General features: G+C 46.5%; 1 protein-coding gene across 6 annotated transcripts in view; it reads right to left on the bottom strand.

Moving 5' to 3' along the window:
• pard3ab (par-3 family cell polarity regulator alpha, b) overlaps window positions 1–4,204 on the bottom strand; it is a 123,874-nt gene extending 119,670 nt beyond the window's left edge. For 3 of the 6 annotated variants that reach the window (XM_030363609.1, XM_030363608.1, XM_030363612.1), the window contains exon 1: window positions 3,777–4,200. In XM_030363609.1, the coding sequence (XP_030219469.1) occupies window positions 3,777–3,896 (120 nt within the window). In that variant the 5' untranslated portion in view covers window positions 3,897–4,200. Of the gene's footprint in view, window positions 1–3,776 lie in introns of all 6 variants that reach the window. The other 3 variants (XM_030363611.1, XM_030363607.1, XM_030363610.1) reach the window with 3 other exon arrangements.
• Window positions 4,205–12,144: the final 7,940 nt, after the last annotated feature.

Below are 12,144 nucleotides of genomic sequence, written 5' to 3'. Positions count from 1 at the left end.
TAGATTAAGACTCCTGCCCCTGCCCTTGGGCAAGGCATTCGACCTGGATCTGTTCTGCAGGCGCTGGCTACAGAGATGCCTTCAAAGAGGAATTGAGTTAGTTGTGTTTGACCGTGGGTCGCATTGTTGTCCAGGCAGGACAATCATCGCTAGGACAACACCCGTATACCATTATTAAAAAGAGAGATTAAAAAGAGAGCGATTCCGGTTTCTCCCAGTCATCTGACATCTATCATCGCCGTGGCTACAGCCACAACACGTCACCTTTCACAATAACGACTCCTTTGCTCCAGTGTCACATAGCACAATAAAAGCGTCTTTGTCCTCTTCTTTCTTGGATGCCTTGCCGCTCTCAGGGGTCAAGTACGGGGGTCAAACAGTGTGGCAGTAAGGGGGTTAGACTCCCAGAGAGAAGAAACCCAAGTCTACCTCCCTCACCTGGGGACATTCTAGAGCGAGATGCTGAGCCTGTCCAGTTTTGGACACATGAACTGACGATATAGTTCACCTAGACTCTGCATAGCCTCCCTTCACCCCTCTTACGCACTTATTTTATGTTGTACGTCCTTGCACTTAAAAATAGTACTTGCATCGTGTAGCATATTATCATAGCTATCTTTGTTGTATACGTGGAATGGGTTAACCTCGCGATTGTTAGTGCTTGGCACTTGGCTCTATGAAAATCCTTACTGTACCGACAGCGATATATTGTTTTTTGGTTTCTTCAGATGTGTGTCACCTGGACCTGGAACGGGGCAGCATGCTAGCCAACATACCCCTCGCCAACAGCTACCTATACAGCTAACTCTTTTGCATGGAGATTCTATTTGTGGCAATGCCAAACCTCTCCCAGCTCAATACACTTTGTCTGGGCGGACCCTGGGTCTGCCGGGCCAGGCAGCACATGGGATACCCTGATGAGGCCCGTCCGGCCACAGCTGATGTGTCTGCGCTCTGAGTTCTAACATATAATCAATGCTCTCTAGTCATTGATCAGACGCTTTCACCCCAAGCGACCCACGGTGAAGGAGTCTCTTCAACGTATGTCATTCTGGAAGAAGTAAGGTCTCCTGCTCAATGATGCAGACAGATAGACTGGGGTTCAAACCCAGAAGTTACCTCTTGGCTGAGACTCATAAGTCCAGATGTTTGCGTCCAATCATTCAGTATAAACATAGATACACCTTAGTAATAATATGTTGCAATCTAATATGATAAAATAATGATGCATTCTTTATCCCAGGACGAGATGTGGCAGTACACTCTTCCTGCACCACCATAACACACAACCCAACACACAGGAAAACAAACAACGTCCGCTGATGAACAACAATGAACATAGCTGAGAATATCAGAGAGCCAGTGTGCTGTGCATGCTTCCACTGTGTAGATAATTAACCGGTGTGTGTGTGTGTGTGTGTGTGTGTGTGTGTGTGTGTGTGTGTGTGTGTGTGTGTGTGTGTGTGTGTGTGTGTGTGTGTGTGTGTGTACTGTGTGCGTTACAGCTAAGGTCTTTCCCACTTCTCGCCTGGTCATTCCTGAGTTCTGCCTCAGCTCGGTATTTGTTTGGCATTCCTGGGGGGGGTGACCACACCGATACCAGCGCGGTATCGGAGCTCCTCATCACCATCCCCGGCGGGAACACCGCTTACGTCTTCCTGTCAGACGCCAGCTGATCTCCCAGCTCCTCCGCTTCCTCTGGAAGTCCGGACGGACATGAGACGCCCTCCTGTTGTACACACGGCGGCTAACACCACGCTGAGTCACGACCAGCGGTGTCGCCTTACTGCCTGCTCCAAGAAGGTGGAGCAGGGACATTTACACTCTGCTAGGCTAACCTGCCATCGCTAACCACCCTGCTACGCTAACCTGTCAGTCCCAACCACCAATGCTAAGCTATCCTAGCAACCACCCATCTGACCGGCTAAGCTAGCATCCCTCCCTCATCACCCAACTGAGCTCACCTAGCATCCCCAAAACGCCCGGCTAAGCCTGATTAGCATTCCCAACCTGCTAACCTAGCACCTCCAAAACACCCAGCAATGCTAGCCTAGAATCTCCAACTTATCAGCTGAGATAACCTTGCATCTCCAAACAACCAGCTATGCTTCTATAGCATCCCAACACATTAAGCTAAGCTCACCTAGCATCTATGATGTAAGATGAGATAACATCACTCACCATGGGCCAATTTTCCGAGCCTACGAGCCAGCGACAAATACTGGTTGGCTAACCTGCATAACATGGGAATACGCTCCCATGTTGTGGGAGTACAGCTACCCATGGACTAAGTAGTAGGCGATAACAAAGAACTGAGTTAGCATACTATGTTGCCAGGCAAACATGTACTATTCCTGGGATTATGCTGATTACAAGTCACTAGTTGCTCCTGTAGGACTGGATGCTGCCCTACTGGGACGGCCACATTGTTCAAACTGAGAGAGAACCCTTTTGGAAAGAGAAAACCCCCGAGTTCTTGTATGGTTGGTTCACACTGCTTACTGAGGCCTGCGAGACGGGTGTTTTCCTAGGGTCATCTCAACCCTGTCAGTTTGAAGTACCTACCCTGTGTCAGATCAACAGCTAGGTCTTTAAAGGACACCTACAACTTATGATCTGACCATCGCCTGTCCAAAATAATTTCCAACTGATTAGTGAGTTATAGGAATGGTTCAGCTCCCGCTGGTCATCATATAAATATGTGTTAGGAGGATTTCTGATCATTTATGCCTGTACACATGATCTGCAAGATGAGGATCTTACAATATAAGACCCCTGAGGTGTGGACGTCCCTAGCACGTCTTTTCTTCACAGACTCCAGAGAAGATTTGAAGATTTTTCCTCAGCTGCCTCGGGGATAAGAGCCGGACCGGCCCACTGCAGTATCCCATCCCGCCTCCAGGGCCTATTGTCCGGCCAAGGAGCACAACACAGCCAGTAGTTTAAAACAACAACCGCCATTAAAGTTTGAACTTCCATTTGACTATGTGGAGAGCCTTCGATGGTCAGGCTTTTGTTTTAAACCATCATCGATAACACAACCGGGGGTCTTTTTCTACTTCCACCGCACTACACCTTCTTGGAAATGGCGAACAACTCCTCGACTCATGAGCTCCTTACTGTTGGACCAGGAGTACCCTTTGTGTTACTGGTTCTCCAGACGCATGTAGTCTCAGAGAGCCCAACAGACCAGAGACCTACTGGTTATGAGCTCTGGGATCGGTCAGCACACACACATCCACCCCCCATTCCTCGTCCTGGGACCCAAACCGTCCCGGGACCCGGGGCTACCTCTAGGCGCTAACAGGCTAACGGGGGTCCCCGACTTCAGGGACCTCCGCCGGGTCTCAGACCAGGTCTACTGTAACTGGGGGGTCTACTGTAGCAGGGGGGCTTTGGGACTTTAGTAGAAGTAAAAGGACCACCATTATCCCAGCCGGGTAGTGCCTGTAGCTCTAGGCGGTAAACAAACACACTTTTCCCCCGTATCGGATGATCCCAGACCGTATGGGACCGGGTGAACTACCGCCGGGTCCATGCCCTCCTCCTCCGGGCCAGAACAACACAGTGCTCCCCACGGAGCATAATGTGTGCGATGAAACAACCACACACATCTCCTCCTCTCTCTCTGTCTCTCCCCCTCGCTCTCTCCCCCTCTTAAGTTTGCGCCATGTTGCCCTCGGATGTCGCAACAGTGTTTCCATGTTTCCAGCGTCGCTCCAGCAGCCTAAACAAAAGCCGCAGAAGCCCAGGAGGGTCTCCGGGTCGGGTCTTACCTTGGCGATCGCCTTCTTGTACCTCATGACCGCCTGCTGGATCAGCGTGTGGACCTTAATGTTCCCATCCCCGCACGGCACGACCACCCGGGTCCGGCCGAAACACACCGTCACTTTCATGCTTCAGGATCCGAGTTCTGTGGCCCGGGATCGGAGTGGCACCGAGGAGGAGGAGGGCTCCGACGGAAAGAACAACAGGGACATGAATCTAATCCTCCGGGTTCGTATTCCTGTACAGCCCTCGAGAAGACCCGCCGCTAGAGCCCGAAGTGGTGGTCTTCCCCCCCGGACGACATTGTTGTGTGTTGTTTGGAGAGCCTTCGGTTTCAAGACCACCTGTTTAGCCGCTCTGTGGCTCCGTAGCCCGGCCTGCCTCTTGGCTCAGCTAAAGCCTGCGGGGGGTCAGGGGGAGGAGGCTGGGAGCTCGACTGGGACTCCCCGCTGTGGCCGACTTTGGTAATGTTTGGCGCGCAGGGATCAGATCCTCCATGCGTGGACTGGTCGATGAGGCTAAACGCCGAATGAAATCAAGTGATGTAAAATTGATTGTGGTGTCGGATGCACGGCGCACTGTAGCCGTGTGTGTGTGTGTGTGTGTGTGTGTGTGTGTGTGTGTGTGTGTGTGTGTGTGTGTGTGTGTGTGTGTGTGTGTGTGTGTGTGTGTGTGTGTGTGTGTGTGTGTGTACAGCATTTGAGGGAACATAGGCCTGCTTAAGTTGCAAACTCGCAGGATATCACTTTAAATTTATTTTGTTTTAAGTGTAGATAACGTGATCACAGTAATAATAAATTAATAATATAAGGAGTAGGGATGATGACAAGATTATGACGACTCTTCTAATAATAAGATTAGGAGAGGTCTGATGGAAAATAATAAAATAAATGAAATATAATATTATATCTATTATTAATGGGCAATTTTTGGCTTGTAGTGGTGTAATAACATAATTCATCTATCTATCTATACATATTTATGTATATATATATAATATGTAATAATATAATTATTATATCAAACACCTCTTAATAACAACATTAAAAGTAACATTTCACTTTATCGGCCAAGAGTTCGATTATTTATGAGCCGATATCACTGGAGGTCTGGACCATCTAGGGACCACTGAGGTCTGGACCAACTAGGAGACCATTGAGGTCTGGACCATCTAGGAGGAGACCACTGAGGTCTGGACCATCTAGGAGGAGACCACTGAGGTCTGGACCAGGCAGAGGAGGTTGATGAACAAAGGGTGGAAGTTGTTTCCTCCTGCAGAAGATATAGAGCTGGGTGGGGAGGGGGGAGGGAGGGAGAAGGGGAGAGAGTCTCCTCTCAAGTCCTGGGTGTGCTCATCAAAGATGATCTCACCTGGTCCAGGACTTTATTCCCTTTTTCAAATGCTCTGGGACACAGCGAGTGCTTTATCTACTTGGTAGTTTGCTAGTCTGGCCATATGTTAGCTATTTCTGACCCCGTTGTGACTCTTTTTTTAACATATATTATAGATATATACACATATATACACATACATATATATATACATATATAAATTATTTCTCATGCCTGCAACATATTTGTTGCTTGCCAAGTCCAAGCAACAAGGACGTTCCCTGTTCAGCATTAGCCTGTGTGATACTGTGCACAAATTAAACACTTTGACTTTGACTCTTATTTTGACCAACGTTCTTCTTCAGAGCGTCCCTCATTATGCATGATTAACGTTCCATTCTGGACCAACCGCGACCCCTGGTGGAGACACGCAGTAAGGGCCGAAAACGGTTGGGGCAAAAGCCAATTAAAACGATTAAAGTAGACCCGTACAAGCTGTTTCATGGGTCGTAATGACAGCTTGGGGCCGAGTACGCCGGTCGGTTCAGTCTAATTTAGCAGTTAATATCTACCCGCCCTTGATAAAGAGCCCCCCAACCCCCCCCCACCGGCAGGACCGCAGGCCCCCTGGGGTTCCCCTTCTGCTGCGGGGGAGGCCGAGTGGGGGACCATCTGGTCAGTGCCTCAGCGTGCTCCTGATCCACGACTATTGGGGGACCAAGTTTAATTCAAATGAATTGGTCCTCCATGTAACTTAGCGGATAAAAATCGACAAAATCACATTTACTGTCCCGTCACCGAAGAACTGCATGTCATTTATATTACTTGTATGTTTTTATTAAACCGCTATTTACCCAGTGTGGGCCCTGGTGTAGGCCCTAGGTGTGGCCCCTGGGTGTGTGGTCCCGGGTCGGGTGTAAGTCAAGGTTGTATGCTGGTTGTAGGCTGCTGGCTGATTCACGAAGTGTTTGATTGAACGTGACGTCTAGTCTGATCCTCAAAGCATCGCTTCTGCTTAGCCTATCTTCACCGCCGAATCTAAGGGCTGCGTTTCACCCATGGCCTCTAGTGACCGACATTTTATTTAGACACTAAGGCTACTCAATTAAACTAACCTACTTTACTTGATGTTTTACGTTTCGTTGCCAGGAGTCCCCCCAAAAAAGTAATTGCATGCGTGTCTCTCTCTGGACTGAAGGGGGTACTGTTGAGCCGTGTTAAGTGGAGAACGGCTACCAACCCAATCCAATGCAACCAATTAAACTCTTTAAAACGGCAATGCGGTTTGATAATACCCTGCTGGTGCAGAAGAACAGCTCCTCCTGCGAAAGTAAAACGGTGGAGTATTGACTTTACTACCAGGTCGAGACTGACGCTGTGCAACGCAAAATACAATTCTTTAAAGGGCTTTACTCACCAAGACTCACCACAACATTCACGACTTCATGACTGGGACACACCACAACATCAAAGTCCGTCTGCGTGGTCAATGCGTTACGGGGACGTGGGACCATAAAAAGGTCTCCCACCAGTCTGTCCGTTAGCCCGGGTATTTGTATGTCTAGGCAAATTCTAATGGGAGGAATATATTTTTGAACCTTTTGAATGTATGTTGATACAAGAGATTAGTATATTATTTTATGTCAATTATTTTATAGTATTTTTTATAGGTACGGTTTGCCGTACCCGTTCCGGCCCCATTCTCGGGACTCCTCCAGGCGCATTTCCACTGCAGGGTGCGGAACGGATCGGATCGCAAAGGTGCGGGTCGGATCGCGTTTCCACCGCCAAAAGTGGGCGTGACCCGGACTTTGCCGTACCCGTTCCGACCCCATTTTAGGGACTCCTCCGTTGCGGTACCCAAAACGAGACCAGACGCCTGAAAGGGTACCCTGGAATTCTAGCTACACCCCCCCTCCGTTGATTAGTCGACAGAATAGTCACTTCCGGGTGACGCGGGGATAAAAACAAACAAACAGTAGCCTCGAGGTATTATTCTTTACAATTAACATGTCGCGTAAAAAGCTTGCTTGGGGCGAACAAGGAGGTGGAGACGTTCGTCTGCATTCTTGCGGAGGAAGACGTTGTTTACGATGTTTACGTAGCTGCCGCGGCGATCGACATCCGGCCTACCACAAAGGGTACTGTCGGCGGTGGAAACGCGACCTCGGAACTGAGCTGGGCTTTACCGCCCCCTCCCTACCGCACCTTTGCGATCCGATCCGTTCCGCACCCTGCAGTGGAAACGCGGCAGATCGAAAAATATGAATGGGTTTCACTAGAGAGAAAGTAATTATTTTCTGGTCCCAGTCTTCCTGATTACACATATGTTCGTTTGTGGATTTAAATAATAATTTTTCATGCAAAGAAAACTAAAAAAAATCTCAAAGAAGTTTGATAATGTTAGGTTTTGTGTGAGTGTACCACAGTCGCTGTCGCTGTTCTCGATGCAAATTATATACGTCACCACCTGCACTTGGAACTCCAGTACAGACATTACGATGTCGTATCGACACTTGACGTATCGACACGGACAAAACCCGGAAGGGTTGTTTATAAACGGTGCTCAATCAGTTGGTTTTGATTTCATTGAACGGAGCCCGTTCTCTCACAAAGCCATTGGAAACACGTCTAAAAGCACTGATGAATACATATTTTTATTTTCACATATGTTAAAGTAAGGATTGGCATTGTTAAAGTAAGATATTCAGACAGTAGGCTATTTTCTAGTTTCTATTAACTGAAAATGAAGAACTTGGACAGTCATATGATTGATGAGATTTTATTTGCTCATACAAAACAGAATAAATAAGACAATACATTGATAGAACTGAGGAACAGCTAAATGCAAATCCATAAAAAACGTAATGTTTAGATGGTGAATTGAGGATGAATTCATGAATGTATTCATATTAGATATTCATCCTATTCCTTGATTTTTTTTTTTTTTATGATTTTCCAGATGTTCAATGAATTGGAACAGGCTAGCATGCTAACTAACTAGGTTAGGCAGTAACCAACCTGCGCCTAATTCCGAGGGGTCCATAAAGATCCAAAGGTAATTCGTTTTTGCTTATCACAGCATGGACACAATTTGAACTAGTTAATTCACTGCACAAATGGTCAGTACAAGTCAAAGTCAAAGTGTGTTTATTGTTGCATGTACCAAATTGCTTCAGCACAGCAAAATTCTTACGACTTGGCAAGCATCATTCATCTACGCAGTAGACGTCATACATATAACAAAAATAACATAAAACTCTAAAACAATATGACAATAAACCATATAAAATGTAACATTAACATACAACAAATTAAAAAAAACAACCTATATCTCTGTAGCACTATGACATTATAACAATATAACATTTAACATTAACATTCCACAATTAGAGTACAGTAGAAGGGCTAGCAGCAGTTTAAGTGTGAATAGAGAATAAGTTGAAAAGAAATGCTAAGGATAAGTTAAAAGTTTTTAAAATTGTGCAAATATATCTATGAAGTGAATTGTATGAGTGGGGGAGCAGGGAGTAGGTGGAGGTGGCAACTGTTCAGAGGTTCAGTGTTTCTGATTCAGAAGCCTTACAGCCAGGGGGAAAAAGCTATTTGTGAGTCTGATAGTCCGTGTTCGGATGCTCCGGTAGCGTCTACCAGACGGCAGCAATGAGAACAGTCCATAGCCTGGGTGGCTGTTGTCCTTTAGAATATTTTTTGCTTTCCTCAGGCATCTACTGTTGTAGATGCCTTGCACGGAGGGGAGATGGCTGCCGGTGATACGCTCCGCTGTCTTCACCACCCTCTGCAGGGCCTTGCGGTCGGCAGCGGAGCAGCTACCATACCAGGCAGTGATGCAGCCTGAGAGGATGCTCTCAATGGTGCATCTGTAAAAGTTTGTTAAAATTTTTTGAAGACATGCCAAACTTCTTGAGTCTCCTCAAGAAGTATAGCCACTTCTGTGCAGTTTTGACTGCTGAGCCTGCCTGCATGGACCAGGTCATCCTTGATGTACACACCGAGGAATTTGAAGTTGGAGACTCTCTCCACTTCAGCTCCCTCGATGTGTATGGGGTCCTGACCCCCCCTCTGCAGCTTCCTGAAATCCACGATCATTTCCTTGGTTTTGCAGACGTTGAGAGACAGGTTGTTGTCTTGGCACCATTCTGCCAAGACCCTTACCTCATCTCTATAGGCGGTCTCATCGTTGTTAGAGATGAGACCCAGGATGGTAGTGTCGTCTGCAAACTTCAGGTGTTGAGGTCGTCAGGGAGAGAGGCGGCAGGCTGATCATCACTGCTATTTCTCCCTTTATAGCCAGTGATGTGTCGCAGGCCACCCCACAGGCGTCGGGGGTGAGCAAAGTACGTTTATTATCATCATATGATCATGAAAAATACATGGTCCTATCAACAATCTAACACACATAACAAAAAATAGAAATTCCCTTTTCTCAAACAGACAATTGGAAAGAGTAAGATTGACAAATAAGAAAAAAATATCTATATTTTTGGCCTTTTTGTGCCTTTTTTTACATGTTATTAGTATTCATCATTAACCTCTTCAGATATCATAACAGAAATCATTCTTTTAAAGTCGAAATAAGCAGATTACACTCATGCCGTAATCAGAATCCAGTATTCAACGAAGACGTGAAACAACATAACTCTAGTGGCGATTTGTCCTCAATAAAACAATAACTTGAAAATTAAGAAATCAAACAAAGCAACGTAATCAAAATTGCCACTGAGGCACCAGGGCAGGGCCGGCGCTCGGCATAGGCGACCTAGGCGACCGCCTAGGGCGGCAAATGCGTTAGTCAATTAAAATATACGAAACAAACGGAGAAGGGAGGGGGCGCGGGAGCAATCGCCAGGGTACCCCGAAACCGTCACCGTAGTACTGGTGACCCCCCCCTCCCCCCCGCAGCGGCTCTGCATTAGGGCTGCACGATTATTGCCAAAATGATTATCACGATTATTTTGATCAATATTGATATCACGATTATTTTCCACGATTATTCATTGAAAAATAAATCTTTCGAATTTCTACCACCCCCTTGTGGTAGGAGCCACACACTGTGCTCAGCGGCAAATTGCCGCCAGGCCACGCCCCCCTATGGCGTCACATTAGTGCCATAATGCACTAACGTGATAAAAGATGCATTCGGGCGTATTACATTATTCCACACGCGTAGATATTAACTGCGAGCGCGCAAATGATCTCTGCGCGCGCAAAACAGCCTCTCGCGCGCGCAAATTACCTCAGCGCGCACAAAACAGCCTCTCGCGCGCGCAAATTACCTCAGCGCGCGCAAAACCTCTCGCGAAAGATGTTTTTACGCTCTCGCTCGAATTTAATTTTGGCACTATGGGGGAGGGAACCAAGGCAGGGCGGGCTTTCCTATGATTGGCTGTTTCTGAAGCGCGATATTTGATTGACAGCCCTCCTCAGCTCTCCTCTCATTCAATTCTGAATTGTACAGTTAATGGCTGAAACGATAGTTACTTATTGTAACTCTAGATTCTATGAGTATAGGGGCAGCCTTTTAAGGCTATCGATATTGGGTTATCCCTAGGCGTGAGCCGTAGCACTGAAAATTTGTTATCCCCGACCACCAACAGCGTGGGCCTCAATAACGTCCGCGTGCGGCGTGCCTCAACGACGTCCGCATTTCGCAGATATAGTCGGGCGCCGGCGGACGTTCTGCTCCCAATAAACAGCTTTTCTTCAGCTATTTAAAGGACAATGAGGCCGACACTTCAAAGGCTGCGCCTATACTCATAGAATCGGGAGTTACAATACGTTCAGCCATTTACTGTACAATTCAGAATTGAATGTGAGGAGGGCTGTCAATCAAATATCGCGCTTCAGAAACGGCCAATCACGTTTGGCCGTTTCAAGTATCGCCCGGCCTTGGTTCCCTCCCCCATAGTGCCAAAATTAAATTCGAGCGACAGCGTAAAAACATCTTTCGCGAGAGGTTTTGCGCGCGCTGAGGTAATTTGCGCGCGCGAGAGGCTGTTTTGCGCGCGCTGAGGTAATTTGCGCGTGCGAGAGGCTGTTTTGCGCGCGCAGAGATCATTTGCGCGCTCGCAGTTAATATCTACGCGTGTGGAATAATGTAATACGCCCGAATGCATCTTTTATCACATTAGTGAATTATGGCACTAATGTGACGCCATACCCCCCCCCCCCTCCCCCTGTTTTCACGCTTCGCGCCGGACCCACGCAGTTGCAGACAGGTGTACAGGGAGCGCTTGGTTTGCTTTGCAGCGGAGGTAGAGCGTTTACTGCATGGGCGGGGCTCGTTTCTTTTTTCATTTTCTTTTTTTTGAGATCGCATTATTTAAAATCTAAAATTTAAATCTAAAAAAAAAAAAAAAATCGCGAAAATATCGCGGGAACACTACGTGTCATCGTGGGACGCCAATATCGTCATCGCGATAAAAATTCGATATATTGTGCAGCCCTACTCTGCATCAGGGGGACGAATCTTACGCAGTGCAGGGAGAAGAGTCAACTGTCCAGTCGTGAATTTGGGGTGTCTGAAGGATTATTTTCTGATCTTACAAGCAAACAAAACAAATGTGCAACAGTGGGAACTGGCCGCCTCATCTCCTTTGTCTCTCTCGTACAGCTGGTAAAAAACCATGACCCTTCCCAGTGCCTGTCTTAACTATGCCCGCCTACGTCTCTATATATGCTAGTAATAATTTCAAAACAAAAGCGTAAACAAACTCAAATTAACTTTAATTTATAATACAAACGAGAAAATAAACATAAAATAATCATATTATTTTATATTGAGCAAACAAACTAAATGAATGTTTTACAATTAAATCTTACAACTGCATAGCTCCCACAATAACAAAACACATCATGATAAAGTGGAAAGTGGAAAGAGAGATTGTGTTTTATTGGTACCATTATGAGACCAGAAGTTAAGTACACAACTCATGCACTAAAGACCTTTAACCTGCACTTTGTATTTTATTATATCACTCTCTAATTTAAATACACTAAATCAGGACCTGAGCATCCAATAAT

Source organism: Gadus morhua, chromosome 8 (genome assembly GCF_902167405.1).
Source record: "Gadus morhua chromosome 8, gadMor3.0, whole genome shotgun sequence".
In the NCBI taxonomy this organism is placed as follows: domain Eukaryota; kingdom Metazoa; phylum Chordata; class Actinopteri; order Gadiformes; family Gadidae; genus Gadus; species Gadus morhua.
This window is presented reverse-complemented; position numbering and strand designations above follow the sequence as displayed.